Source organism: Eurytemora carolleeae, unplaced genomic scaffold (assembly GCF_000591075.1).
Source record: "Eurytemora carolleeae unplaced genomic scaffold, Eaff_2.0 scaffold1412, whole genome shotgun sequence".
NCBI classification, from domain to species: domain Eukaryota; kingdom Metazoa; phylum Arthropoda; class Copepoda; order Calanoida; family Temoridae; genus Eurytemora; species Eurytemora carolleeae.
The window spans coordinates 32,583-47,628 of NW_019397297.1; the positions used below are offsets into that span (position 1 = coordinate 32,583).

The 15,046-nt window shown below is 33.7% G+C and overlaps 1 protein-coding gene across 3 annotated transcripts in view; it reads right to left on the reverse strand.

Annotated features, from left to right (window-relative positions):
• Positions 1–15,046, reverse strand: part of LOC111713344 (serine/arginine repetitive matrix protein 1) — a 58,699-nt gene that overhangs the window by 24,202 nt on the left and 19,451 nt on the right. For 2 of the 3 annotated variants that reach the window (XM_023488198.1, XM_023488196.1), the window contains exons 1-2: positions 4,471–4,570; positions 459–633 (exon numbers count right to left, since the gene is read on the reverse strand). In XM_023488198.1, coding sequence (XP_023343966.1) covers positions 459–488 — 30 coding nt within the window. In that variant the 5' untranslated portion in view covers positions 489–633; positions 4,471–4,570. Of the gene's footprint in view, positions 1–458; positions 634–4,470; positions 4,571–9,400; positions 9,451–15,046 lie in introns of those variants that run through there. The other variant, XM_023488197.1, reaches the window with a different exon arrangement.

Genomic DNA, 15,046 nt, shown 5'->3' on the forward strand with positions numbered 1-15,046 from the left:
CTCCCAAAACAAATTGAAACATTTTTCTGTTGCTCAAAAGTGACCAGCGCACACTATCGGCTAGTAAAGGTCTGTAGGAAATGAATAAAAAAGTAAATATTTGCACTTCAGACTAAGGTTAATATTGACACTGATATAACACATAGGGTTGTATTAGTCACTTTGTACATATGTGCAAAACGTAGTAAAAATACATTGCCTAACCCCTTCTGGCCCCAAATGTTGCGAACAATAATTTAAAAAAAAAATATTTTTAACAGCTGCACCTTTGCAAAATTACGCAACGCCATGGAAATCAGTGCAAAGTGGGCGGAAATGGTTTTTTACTTTTCTGCGTCATTGCATTAACAAAACTGCAATTTATTTCTGCAAACTTTTTCATGGCAATGCAGGGGAAGGGCAAAAATGAAAAAAGTGCAAAAACTAGATTTTAAAATGTTGAATTAAAAAATGCTCACCTTACTCAGAGAAAGCACTGTAGTTTGCATTGCTTCCTCTTCTTGAGTTTTGATATGAGATAGAACTGTTTTGGGTCAAGATACAGAGAGATCATTGCTTCAACCTTACTTCAACTTGTTCACTAGCAAAACTAAACTCTTGAACGGATCAAGAGTTCTATGCTGAAGATGCAACCTGAAATAATCACAAGATTAGTATCAATGGGAGCAATAGGATTAAGAGAATCAAGAGGATCAAGAAGATAAAAAGGATCAAGAGGATCAATATGATCAAGAGATTCAAGAGAATAAGAGGATTAAGAGAATCAAGCGGATCAAGAGGAACAAGAGGATCAAGAGGATCAACATGATAACAGGATTAAGAGAATAAAGAGGATAAAAAAGATCAAGAGGATCAATAGGATCAAGAGCATAAATATGATAAGAGGATCAAGAGAATCAAGAGAATTAAAATGATGAAGAGGATCAAGAGTATCAAGAGGATCAAGAGGATCAAGAGATTCAAGAATCAGACGAATTGAAATGATCAAGATGATTAAGAGGATTAAGAGGATCAAGATGAGCAAGAGGATCAAGAGGATCAAAATGATAAAAGAATGAATATTAGAAAAAATGCTAAAATTAATTTATTTAGCATAAATTAAATTAGTGTTGTAAATATTCCCAAATTTGTGGCCAAATATTGATGTTAAGATAACCAATAGGGATTTTTATAGCTATCTTTAATCATCTACATAATACACATTGTGTATCTATCTATATATCTATATGGATGTCTTTCTACTATAGTCTTATCAATTTATCTTAGAATCCGGTACTTTTCTGATGCATATAAAGGTGGATCTTATCTGTTGTTTATCTGGTATACGTATTATATCTGATGCACATATTTGGTGTTTTGGTATAGGTTTGGTGAATATCTGGTGTTTTTTGTTTTTAATCTGCAATGTTTGGTGTTTTTTGGATAATTCTGGTAGATATCTGGTGTATTCTGGTGTTTCGCTGGTGTATTTATGGTGCAAAACTAACTTGTTAATGCTGACGCACAAATAGAGCATATCGGATTAGAATCTCTTGAGCATTTAAATCCATCTCATATTTGGATAGAGCCCCCCCCCCTGGTATAATGCATTGGTTTGAACCTTGTTGCCTTAAATTTATGTTGAAGTAAGCCTATATGCCCTACCTACTTAACTACCTACCTATATATATCTATCTACGATCTTCAAACATACATACTTCAATATAATAGTTCATTTAAATCATCATGTTGATCTATCTTTAGTTCTAGATAGATTTCTATACATTTATCTATTTATCTATCTATCTATGCATATATCTAACTATCTATCTATTTATCTGTCTCTTTATCTGTCTATCTGTCTATCTATCTATCTATCTATCTACAGTTTACAGTGTACAGTTTACAGTGTACAGTTTACAATTAACAGTTTACAGTGTACAATTTACAGTGTACAGTTTAAAATTAACAGTTTATAGTGTACAGTTTACAGTTTACAGTTTACAATTAACAGTTTATAGTGTTTATCGTACAGTTTTACAATAAGTAGTTTAAATTCAGTGCACATTGTACAGTGTATAACAGTGTATGCAGAGTACGCTATAAATATCTAAATTTGTACCAAATTTAGTGAACTTTTGTACTTTAATTGCAAGGTGTACCCTGGTACTAGACTAGCAAAGATTATATTGGTATCTGTAAACATAAACCTGTATCCAAACTTAGATAATCAATGAGTCATCTTTAAATAGATCTAGTTAGACAACATAGAACCTCAAACAGATTCAAGGGAAGGGGAATGGATCTAGTTAGACAACATAGAACCTCAAACAGATTCAAGGGAAGGGGAATGCAGGAAAATACAGTGAGAACCAGAAAACTATGGAATTGGAAGTCGACATCATATCAATACTCAAGTGTATTTGATGTTTTACACATAGTTTTACTAGTAACTTATTATATCACTTATTCATTGAAATGGGTCTGTTTACACAGCATATATCTGTAACTGAAGGTGTATTCTGTACATTGAACTATTTAAAGTAAAAACTTGAGTTTAAAAGTCGTCTTCTTATCCCAGCGTTTTCTTTTTCTCACTGTTAGAAAAAAAAACAATGATGAAAATGAAAGTGATGAAATTGAAAAAAATGAGAAAGAGAAATATGGGACGAAAATAATTATGACCATCATGATAGTTTAAAGTAAAATAGAAATGTTTAATATTTTACACCTGTTTTACTGACGAACTTTTTTGGATACATGATTCTTATCTACCAAAAACCACTCCTGGGATTACCTTCCACACAGAGGAAATAAACACCTCTAATTTTCTATTCTCATCTTTACAACCTGACCATTGATATATACGTACGCCATTGATATGTAAAGTTTATTTCCTGCTAAATAAATTAAACAGTCAAAGTTTGATGCACACTCATATTGCAAAGATATGAGGATTTGAAAATTATAGTGAGAGGCCACAGTAAACTAGAAGTCCTGAGACCCTGAAACTAACTGCACCCATTAAATGTAGATTTTTTTGTATTTGCTCTTTATACTTTTGTGCAGGGCTGTATTTTAAATATTTAAGTATATATATATGTCTTATACGCTATTCTTGACGGATTTTAAATTAGATATATAAACAGATTTAAAAATTCAGACAGGATGCAGTTTGTTGTATTTAGTTTACGTGAGGCAAGTGTTCAATTACCTCTGATATGAAGCTAAGAATAGAAATCTAGTTTACAACTAGTCAAAATCAACGGGGTGAGGAAAATTAAAAGAAAGTGATAATAGTTAATTAGATTAGTTATAGATAGATAGATAGGTCTGAGTGTTTATTAAATAGATAGATAGATAGATAGATGGATAGATAGATAGATAAAAAATAGATAGATGGAAGATCCTTGTTATCTTTATTGATAATTAAACCCACCATGATAATTTATATTACTTGGTGCCATAAACTTTTCACACTTCATGTTTAACTTTATTTAACAAAAGACTTTATTATTCCCCTCCCGTTTTAACTAAAATACTCTAAATTAGCAAAGTTAATGATAGGTGTTTAGTTTAATGAGTTTATAAAAGAAAATGTACACGAGTAAGCCATGTAATAAATATTTGCAATATATTAGGCTCTCTCTAAACTCAAAGTTCATTTAAAATTGTACTGTACCGAATGGTACTCATGTACCGTTATTGCTCTGACGAATCATCCTTCAAATTTTACTGGCAAGGTGGTAAAAATATGATTGATTGTATTTTCAGACTGTACAATGTACTGCAGTGTATACATGGGGACGGTTTTATTCTTCAGTAGTTTAACAAACCAAAATACATATAAATATTTTTTTTAAGCTTTTATGTACATTTGTCTAGCCTACATTATAACTAATCGCTTAATGTACGTACAGTGTACATGGCTAAGCACGTACAGTGTAAATGTCTATGTACGTACAGTGTACATATCTATGTACGTACGGTGCACATTGTAAAGTGTACACCCCTGATTTATGAGATGATTGTTTCAAAGTTTGCAAGAGGATTAGGTTTGAAAGAGAGAGAGAGAGGAGCAGAAAAGACGAGTTTTTATCTCAAGATGATTTGGGTGTTGCTCTGGGTAGCAAGAATAGCACAGATCAAACCACATCTGGAGAACAATTCTCAGATATTATGTAATCCTAATCTATCCAAGCATAAAAGAGTCTAAAAAACTGGTTTTAATAAACCAATAACACATCCTACACATCAAACCCTCAGGCCCTGTCACAATCATGGGCATAGTGCCTTGACCAGGCAACAGTTACAGGGTTCAAGGTCGACACTCGATTTTTAACACCTGGCGCTCATATAATCAACACTGTAAACAACACTTTGTACACTGTCAACATGTATGTACATTATGTACAGTACGCTGTACACGGGAGGCTGTTGATTTAAGAGGTACATATTTATCGTTTATACAATAATCATTTAATAACTCACGTCGCGTAGAGATGTTGAGCGCACGAGAGCCAAACTTGAACTGCCGGGTTCGCTGCGCGCACAACTAACGCGCTCAACATCAACACTCATACTCATTATGTATCTCATAAAATAAGCAACNCCCCCCAACTTCATCCACTGTGTTAATACATCATGTGTTTTTCTATTGAATTTATTTTTGTAAAACCGAAAATTATTCAAAAAACTAGATAGGAACATTCGATAATAAACTTCCAAAATATTTCTGTCAAATATATTTAGTAACACTTTTTTTAAAAATAAAATGGCCGAAGGTCATCCTGACAATGTGAAGATTTGAAGAGGATGAAAACTGTAAAGAATTGTTGGGCTGGGTTTTTTGTGATACGCGAATGCATTCTTCCTTGATGCGTATATATTTGCGTCAATTTGATGTAAGGATAGATTGCGTAGATGAATGGATAGTCGTGAATCTAGGGTTTTGTCAGGGTATCAGAAGATGCCATGTATCACTTTAGGGGAGACCCATTGACCCGAAAAACAACAAAGACCTCCCTTGAAAATGTGAACAAAAGAAAAAAATGGTTAATGTTTTTCAAATTATAAGCATACGCTTTTTCAATTTATTCATTCATTGTTTTTATAAAATAAGCCAAATCTGTGTCAATAAATAAAATTGAATTCAATTTGATTAAATAAAACTGATTTACATCGTTTGTGGCCAAATTCAAATGAACAGTTTCCTGGAATTAATTGTCAGTTTCTTTAAGCTTGGAATTTGTTGATGGTTCCTTTATACTTGAAATTTATTGACATTTCCTTTAAACTTGGAATTTGTTGATTAACCCATTAAACTTGAAATTTGTTGACATTTTCTTTAAACTCGGAATTTGTTGATTATTCCTTTAAACTTGAAATTTGTTGACATTTCCTTTAAACTCGGAATTTGTTGGCTGTTCCTTTAAACATATAATTTGTTGATGGTTCCTTTAAAAATGGAATTCGTTAATGTTTCCTTTAAACATGGAATTTGTTGTCTGTTCCTTTAAACATGGAATTTGTTGTCTGTTCCTTTAAACATGGAATTTGTTATCTGTTCCTTTAAACATGGAATTTGTTGATGGTTCTTTTAAGATATGAATACTAAAAGTTTTGAAAGCGTACGGTTTTCTGATGGATGACGTGTACGTGAGTGAAGAGAGGATGCACAATGCGTCAAAATGCGTCACCTATCATTCTCGGTTTATTTATCATATGCGTACACAATACATATATGTAAACTCAACTCAAGATAGTATATGATGAATTTGATTTGATCAACCTCGCTGAGATAATCAATTGAAAAATATTAATCAATTATATATTTCAGGTTTGTAGACATTCTTTAATGATCCAACGAAGATTGAGTGAGACATAATTAATGAATTCTCCAGCCATATATATTTTACATTTTTTTTTTTTTTAAATACAGAAAAATATTTATTTTTAGAATTGATTTTTTTGTATCATGTTCACAAAATGATCTCTCAGTCAAAACAAGAAGCGATGGTTAGAAAGAACCTGGCTGTTCACAGGACAAAATTACATTTTTATGCTTATATTGTAATATTGAAATATATCTATCTTTTTTTCCGGTATAATACTAAGATATTCAAAATATTAGATGGAAATTAATAAAATTCTGAATAGAATAGAATAAAATATTATATATGTTAAGATGTTCATACCTTAAGGGGGGGGGGGTATAAAACATCCCTCCCCCCTCTATCCTGAAATTACTTGGTGCCATAAACTTTTCACACTTCATGTTTAACTTTATTTAACAAAAGACTTTATTATTCCCCTCCCGTTTTAACTAAAATACTCTAAAAAATATCCCCCCCCCCCCCTATTTTACTGCCAGGCATGAGAAGAGTAGAAGAGTAATGAAGATGAGAGTTTGTTGTATTTAACTAAACCTAGTTCTTAAAGGAAGTATTCAAACCAGTTAAAGATCTTATAATAATGATTCTGAACAATCAAGATTTATAAAGAGTTGGGAAACATGTATTTAAACCAGGATACAGTGGGACCTATAAAACAGTGGGATAGGCAGACAACTCTTAAATTGAACATGAAACACATCAATTGTGCAAGTGTACATTTAGTGTGTACACAGACACATTCATATAAACTTTTTGTATTCCCTCTTAGCCTCTAGCTTTTCTTCTTGTTCAATCCTTCTCCCTTCCCTTCCCTGCCTCTTCTCACTTTTTCCCCCTATCTTTCCTCCTTCTCCCTTCTTTTTTTCCTTTCCTCCTTCGCATTTCCCTTCTTAGTCCTTTCTTAGATCTTCTCTTCATCCCATCCTTCTCCCTTCCTTTCCCGGCCCTTTCTTAGTCCTTTCTTACTTATTCTTTTTATTCCATCCTTCTACCTTCCTTTCCCTTTCCTTTCTTAGTCCTTTCTTTATCTTCTCTGCATCCCATCCTTTTCCCTTCCTTTCCCTTCCTCTGCTTAGTCCTTTCTTAGTTTTTTCTCCCTTCAATCCTTGATTCACCGACAAAGGGTCAAACGACCCAGGGTCAAACGACAAAGGGTCAAACGACACAGGGTCAAACGACAAGTGTCGTTTGACCCTGTGTCGTTTGACCCTTTGTCGTTTGACCCTGGGTCGTTTGACCCTTTGTCGGTGAATCCAATCCTTCTATCTTCCTTTCCCTTTCCTTTCTTATTCCTTTCTTAGTTCTTAGTTCTTCTCTTCGTCCCATCTTTCTCCCTTCCTTTCCCTTCCCTGCTTATTCCTTTCTTACTTCTTTTCTTCATCCAATCCTTCTCCTTACATTCCCTTTCTGTTCTTATTTCTTCTCTTTATCTCATTCTTCTCCCTTCCCCAGCTTAGTTCTTTCTTACTTCTGCTCTTCGTCCTTTCCCTGTCTCTTCTTCCTTCCTTTTTTCTTAAAACTTCCTTCTCCTTCCTTTCCCTGTCTCTTCTTCCTTCCTTTTTTCCTAAACCTTCCTTCTTCTCTTATCCCATCCTTCTCCCTTCCTTTCCCGGTCTATTCTTCCATTCTGACATATCTAGCTTTTAAAGATTCAATTTAAGGGATTTTGAACTCCAGCAGTCCTTTTTAGGGCATCATCTTCTACTTTCCCAGGAATAACGGAGGGTTTTGGGGTCTTTGGAGGGCATAGGCTTACGTTGGACATTTAGGGTGTTGTTAGATCGGTATTTGATGTTTTAAAAGATAAAAAACGTTTTGAATGATATTTCCATACTTGGTCCTGTTGGTCGCTCCTAGCTCCGAGCACTTAATCCCGTCAACAGGGAATATCCGGAGTATCGTTAGATAGATAGATAGATAGATAGATAGATAGATAGATAGATAGATAGATAGATAGATAGTAGATAGATAGATAGATAGATAGATAGATAGATAGATAGATATATAGATATATAGATAGATAGATAGATAGATAGATAGATAGATAGATAGATAGATAGATAGATAGATATATAGATAGATAGATAGATAGATAGATAGATAGATAGATAGATAGATAGATAGATAGATAGATAGATAGATAGATAGATATCACATCACACATGACACCAGGAAAGGTTTATGGCAAGTTGTAATTAAAAAAATGTGGCGTTAATTATGTAATCACAAAATCAGCGAAATTATTATGAAGCACGATGAAAAAATGGCGTATTGAAAATTAATATTTCTAAAATTCTATTTTAATTTTCTGGTTCCCCCTGAGTTTATCAAATATTTACATTGATTTGCAGGAAGTTAAACACAGCGATAATTCCTCTTTTTCAATCTAACCTTTTATTGATAAAATTCGACATAATCATTCTTTAAATAGTTCAATTTAGGAGACACGCAATCTTTTCAGACTAAATAGTTCAAGGGAGTTCTTAACAATTCAAACTTTTTACCCATTGTTGGCATTTTTGCAGTACTCTATTTTAAGCAGTATAAAGTATAGAATCGCACATATTAAAAATGGGTCGCTTGTTGCAAAAGTTCGGCCTAAACCCAGTTTAATTTTTTTAGTTTTGTCCTTTCTTGACTTATTTTCTTTATAATATCTTATATATAAATACCGCAATATGTACGGATTGTAGTACATATAAATCAGACCCCCCATGAAACGTGCTAAAACGTATAAAAATATTTGCAAGTAAACCCCCACACAAGTTATCTGCCAGCCCTTTTAAGCCTAGAAACTGCTGAAATTCCACCAATTTTGGTCATCCAATCCTGCCATGTTTCACAAACAATAGTTTTCAAGTTTTAACAGAAAAAAGAACCTTATTTTGACAGATTTATTTGATGCCAACCAGGGGGGGGGGCTAGGTAATAATGATAAAAATAAAGATAAAATTAAATTATTATACGGTATAGTCATCTTATTTTATGGATTATTGCGTAGGCGTGCTACGCAGTTCTGCGTAGGTTTTAATGCGAACATTTATTTAAATCTTAATGGCAGAAAAGCCAAATAAATAAATTGCGTGTGACCAGATTTAGAAAAAAAACTGAATTTAGCTTAATAAAAATATTTAAATTATTTATTTCAGCAAAGGATTGCAATTACGTGTTTGTTTGTTTAAAGGTGTGTATATTTGTATAGTTTTATATCGGTTTGTAAATATTGGGCAATTGGAAATCTGTCAATCTGTTAATTGCTCTTTGTCTGATTGTCTGTTAATCTATGGTTGTGACGGTGTCACAGTCCAAGATGTGCCTGTTTGTCTATATATTTGTCTATTTGTCTATAAATGCGTCTGGGTACCTATAAATCTGTTTGTGTGTGTTTATACATTTGTCTGTTTGTCTATTTTGGTGTCTGTTTGTTTGTTAGTTTGTTTGTTTATAAATGTGCCAAGTGTGTCTATAAATCTGTAAGTTTGTCTCTATACATGTGTCTGTTTGTATGTTTGTCTGTCTGTTTTCACCTCATCTTGGTGTAATTTTCTTTTCTTCATTTTATCAACAGTTTACATGCCTGAAATAGATAGATAGATATAAATATAGATATAGATACATAGATAGATGGATAGATAGATAAACAGAATCAATATTAAAAGTATTGTGTAGGATGACCACGAATTTGATAAAAATTGTTTTTATTAGCCCCATAAAACATTTTAAACGCTTTAAATCATTGTTTTGGAGTATAAAATGTTAAATAAAATATATTGTATAATATACGGAGAAGATCATATTTAACATATAAAGGTTGCAGGGTAAAAAGTGATTCTATGATGAGTACTTTGGTGCATGATACATTTAACGTTGCATAACTGTAAACAGAAGAGAGAAAGTTAATTTTTCTTTTATGATAATATTTTCGTTTGCGCTACTGTTCCATTCATCGTTCAAGTTTCTCTCAATACATTTCAATAGTCAATAGGTTTATTATGTTAATGTTATTGTATATAATAGTACTCATGTATATTGTAGAACACGTATATACTGGGTTTATGATTTAATAGAGCGTTCAAAAATTTACAAGCTTTCTGTAAAATGATGTAAGAATTTGTAAAAAATGTGTAAAAATTGTATACAAATGCAAAAATGTTTAAATCAATGATTAAGCTAAATAATGTTATTTTATTCATATTTACTCTAACCTTGCTCCATTAATATTACACTTTTGCACTGATTTTCATAAGATCTGTCAGTAATAATTTAAATATACCTAGGTTTTCTATATTAGAAGTGGCTTGAATGCCTGGAGGGCTGAGTGGTTACATCATGAACAGCTAGTGAAGTGTGTAGGCGGGGTTTTAGGCACAAAACAGGCCTTTCACACAGACAGGTGGTTCAAAAAAGTAAGCCCTAAAGGAATTGAGTCTTTGCCACAAACTCAAATTTTATCATCCCTATATCTTTGCAACCTAATGATGTAAGCCTTTGATATTATATACTTTGATATCTTGATCTAACAGAATTCGTAGATTAAAATATTTAAGGTCTACGACATTGGGTTGCGAAAATCAAAGGGTTAGAAAATCAGAATTTGTGTCAAAAAATCATTTCCTTTGTCAAAATTTTGAAAGCATTTTTTAAAGGTTTACACAAAAATTGATTAAAATTTAAATTATGAATTAATTTCTTTATTTCTTTACTTTTGTATTTTTCGACGAAAAATTGTTAAATTTCTTTTCTCCTAAATTTTCTTATTTGTAATCTGCAAAAATCTGCTTTTGATAATACTCCAAAACATTGAACACATTCCTGTCAAATCTGTGTTAAAAATTCAGTCTGTGCATTATACATATATATGTTCAATGTTCATCTACGTAATTGCTTTCTTTAGGATAAAATGGTATTAGAAGTGAAAGCCATAAAACTGTGGAAAAGGAACTTGATTCCACTGTTGTACGGGAGACTTATTCAATAGTATTTCAAGAATATATTTCAAAAACATTAAAATAATTTTACATTTTTTTCTTAAAAAAGATAAAAATCTCTGAACACCCTTTTGTAGAATTAAACTTAGGAGGGAAGAGAAGGAGTAGGAGTAGACAGACATGTTTTTAGATCAGATTTTCTTACTTGTCTTTTATTTGACTTAAAGTACGATTGGAAATGATGATTTGAATACAAATTTCATGTTATCATTGTAGAAACTAAAATGATACTTTTCTTTCTTTTGTTTTTAAGCGCAGATGATTGGACAGATTCATATTAATAAATTTTACTTTTCAATCCTTTCAAATTTCAATTTGTCAAGCTATTGTGAAAAATTATGATTTTTTAATTGTTTTCATCGTAATCAACAATATATTGGATTTCGATTTAAAGATTCGTGATTTAATAAATACTAGCTGAAGGGCCCGGAGTTGTCCGTGGAAATATTTTTGAATATGTAAAAAAATGTTGATAAAAAACTTTCGAATTTGTTTAGCCTATGACACCCCCTGGCAACCCATGAGTGTCCACAAAAAATTTCAACCCAATCGGTCCAGCCGTTTGGCCGGCTAAAGGCAACATATATATATACGAATGTCTTGTTATATTATATAGATTAAAGGAAAGTCAAAATATTCGATTTAAAGACAGAAGTTAATAATTCACAACGGTTTCCTTTGAAATTACGATAAAACACCCCCTAGCCAACGTAACATTATACTAGTTACAATGCTCTAGTTTCTAGAAGTGTCGAATGGTTATCTCATTGTATCGAGTCTGATTTTCAAAGAATTAACGAAAAGTAATCTTGATTTTTTTTCAAATGTTAACCCTGCAATGCACACTACATGGAGTAATATGGGAGATGCAAGATTTTTGCACAAGACAAATTAAATATTTAAAATTAGGATAAATCTTTGATCCCACTGTGCAATGTCCCAAAGAAGAGCCCTCTGTGCAATGTCTTGATGGAGAGCCCACTGCGCAATGTCCCAATGAAGAGCAACTGTGCAATGTCCTGATGAAGAGCCCACTGTGCAATGTCCTGATGAAGAGCAACTGTGCAATGTCCTGATGAAGAGCCTACTGTGCAATGTCACAATGAAGAGCAACTGTGCAATGTTTCTATGAAGAGCCTACTGTGCAATGTCCCGATTAAGAGCCCAATGTGCAATGTCCTGATGAAGAGCCCATTGTGCAATGTCCTGATGAAGAGCCCACTGTGTAATGTCCTTAGAAGCCCACAGTGCAATATCCTAATGAAGAGCCTACTGTGCAATGTCCTGATGAAGAGCCCACTGTGCAATGTCCCGATGAAGAGCCCATTGTGCAATGTCCCGATGAAGAGCCCACTGTGCAATGTCCCGATGAAGAGCCCACTGTGCAATGACCCGATGAGAGGCCCACTGTGCAATGTCCCGATGAAGAGCCCACTGTGCAATGTCCTGATGAAGAGCCCACTTTGTAATGTCCTTAAAAGCCCACTGTGCGATGTCCCAACGGATTCTCGGATTTGCATGATGAGGTTGAGCTAAGAGCTTGGTTTGATATATATGCACAGATTGACGAAACATTGACGAAACATCTACACGAGAAATGACATGCAAAGGTCGAACCAGATCACTCCAACAACTAGGACTGGAGAATAAATATCATTTTCAACCCTACTATAAAAAAAATGTTTATTGTTAATTTGTCAATAATATGTGTAAAGGATATTTTTAAGTCATAAATTTTAACCTAACCCTCCTACTCTTTCTTTATACCCTCATATAAACCCTAGACTCATGAAGTAAAGTATTTTCCCAAGGGTGACTTCCCAAGATTGAATCTCCCAAGTGGCAACTTCCCAAATACGGAATTTCCCAACGATAACTTTCTAAAGGTTAGGTTAGGCCTTCTGAGGCGACTTAGGCTGAAATGATGGCTGAGTGCTGAGGTTAGGATGGGATAGGGGGTCGGGCGCTGCGGCTAGAACATGCTAACACTATCCTCTTTTGCTTCAGCGACCCGGCCAAAGCCCTATGTCCTTATTTTCTACCCCTTATTTTCCTTATTCTCCGTCTTCCCCTCCCCCTTTATTTCCTTCATCCTCATATCCATTCTCCCCCCATCTCCTTTCTTTTTTTCTCTTATCTTTCCCCTGAATGCTAACACCAATGTAAAAATATCAGATTTATAAAGAAAGAGAATTTAAAATAAACATAATTGAAAGTGGAAAAATTGTGGAAAGCTCTTAAAGATTTGAAATAAACAATTCCGAATATTTTTAACAAATCTGGTGTTTAACATTATAGTAGCTCCATCTTGATTTATGTTTACAATTATTCAAATTATCAAATTATTTTAACAACTTCCAGTCATCAAGATGATTTCAACTCTTTAGATAATTGTTATTTTCAAATCTCGGTAATTGTTGTTGTAAATATACAAATAGGAACTAAACATTCAGATCAGAGTCTAGAGATCAGAGACCAGAGACCAGGGACCAGATACCGGGGATTAGAGGCCAGAAACCAGATGTCAGAGACCTTAGACCAAATACCAGAGATCAGAGTCCAGAGACCAAAGACAAGAGACCAGAGAGGTCCAGTGCGCAGAGACTAGATACCAGAGACTAGAGACCGAAGACTGGAGACCGAAGAATGGAGATCAGAGACCAGAGACGAGTGATTAGAGACCAGAAATCTGATTTCAGAGACAAGAAATCAGAGGCCAGAGACCAGAGACCAGAGACCAGAGACTAGAGTCCAGAGACCAGAAACCAGGGACCAGAGACCAGAAACCAGAAACCAGAGACCAGAAACCAGATTTGGTTATGTAAAAACTGATCTCAACTAAAGTATTCAAACTTAAACCGGGATTAACTAAACCGGACTTTAGTACCGAAGTGAAGAGTCGTGACGGGCAAACTGAGAACTCAATTATGATGAATAAAAAGCTTGAGAAACTTGAAAACATGAACGTTGTCCATTTCTCAATTATTAAGATTACTTAAATACTTAAATACTTCCTGTGGATGCAATGGAGTCAACTTGTTTCCAAAAACCTGTCATTCAAATTAAAATTCTAAAATTGATGGGAGAAAATAACACCCCCCCATCTTTCTTAGGATTTTTCAAGCAAAAGTTCAAAACCTACAGGGTGTCCCACGAAACATGAAGATGAGAGACGGGTGTCCCACGAGACGGCTTAAAAATCGTCTTTGGCCTGTTAAATAAGATACGGCAATTCTTACGTTAATAAATGAATGCCTCATATTTAGGGTTTCCATTCGCAAAACTTTTGCGCAATTTTTGCGGAACAAAACGCAATATTTTTCTTTCTTTGCGCATCAATTTTGCGCGAAAAAACAACAATTTGCGCAATCATTCGCAAAAGTCATTTCGCGCAAAATTGCCCTATTCCGCTTTTGCGAAACTCAAGTTTTGCGCAATTCCGTAACAAGAGTTTTGCGCAAATCCGAAATATAATTTTAGCACTGTGTTAAAAGTGAACATTTTACGAGCGCAAATATTTTGCAAAAATAATCTTTCTTTTCGTAGAATATTTGTTCTCTTGATTAACACTCCACGCCATTTTGAAAATGTTCAGAAAAATAGTAAAAAAAAGAGTCATGCTTGATATATTATATGTACATATTTGAAATATCAAATACCTACACCATAGTTTGGGAACCCAGCTTAGCTTGGAAAAAAATTCTCTGTGCAAGTTAACCCACTCAACCTAGAATTTTAAACCAGACTAAGAACATTTCTGTGATTCTACCAAGTTTCCAAGTAAAAAAGTATCAAATTAGTCAAGGGGTTCATGAGGTATGATCGGACATAACAATAAACAAACAACAATTCTCTTTAACTTTGATGTACTCTAATAAACCCAAGTTTACTGTATCCTAGTATACCATGAGTTTACTGTATCCTAGTATAGTTTACTATATCCTAGTATACCCTGAGTTTACTGTGTCCTAGTATACTCTGAGTTTACTATATCCTAGTATACCCTGAGTTTACTATATCCTAGTATACCCTCAGTTTACTTTATCCTAGTATACCTTGAGTTTACTGTATCCTAGTATACCCTGAGTTTACTGTATCCTAGTATACCCTGAGTTTACTGTATCCTCGTATACCTTGAGTTTACTGTATCCTAGTATACCATGAGTTTACTGTATCCTAGTATAC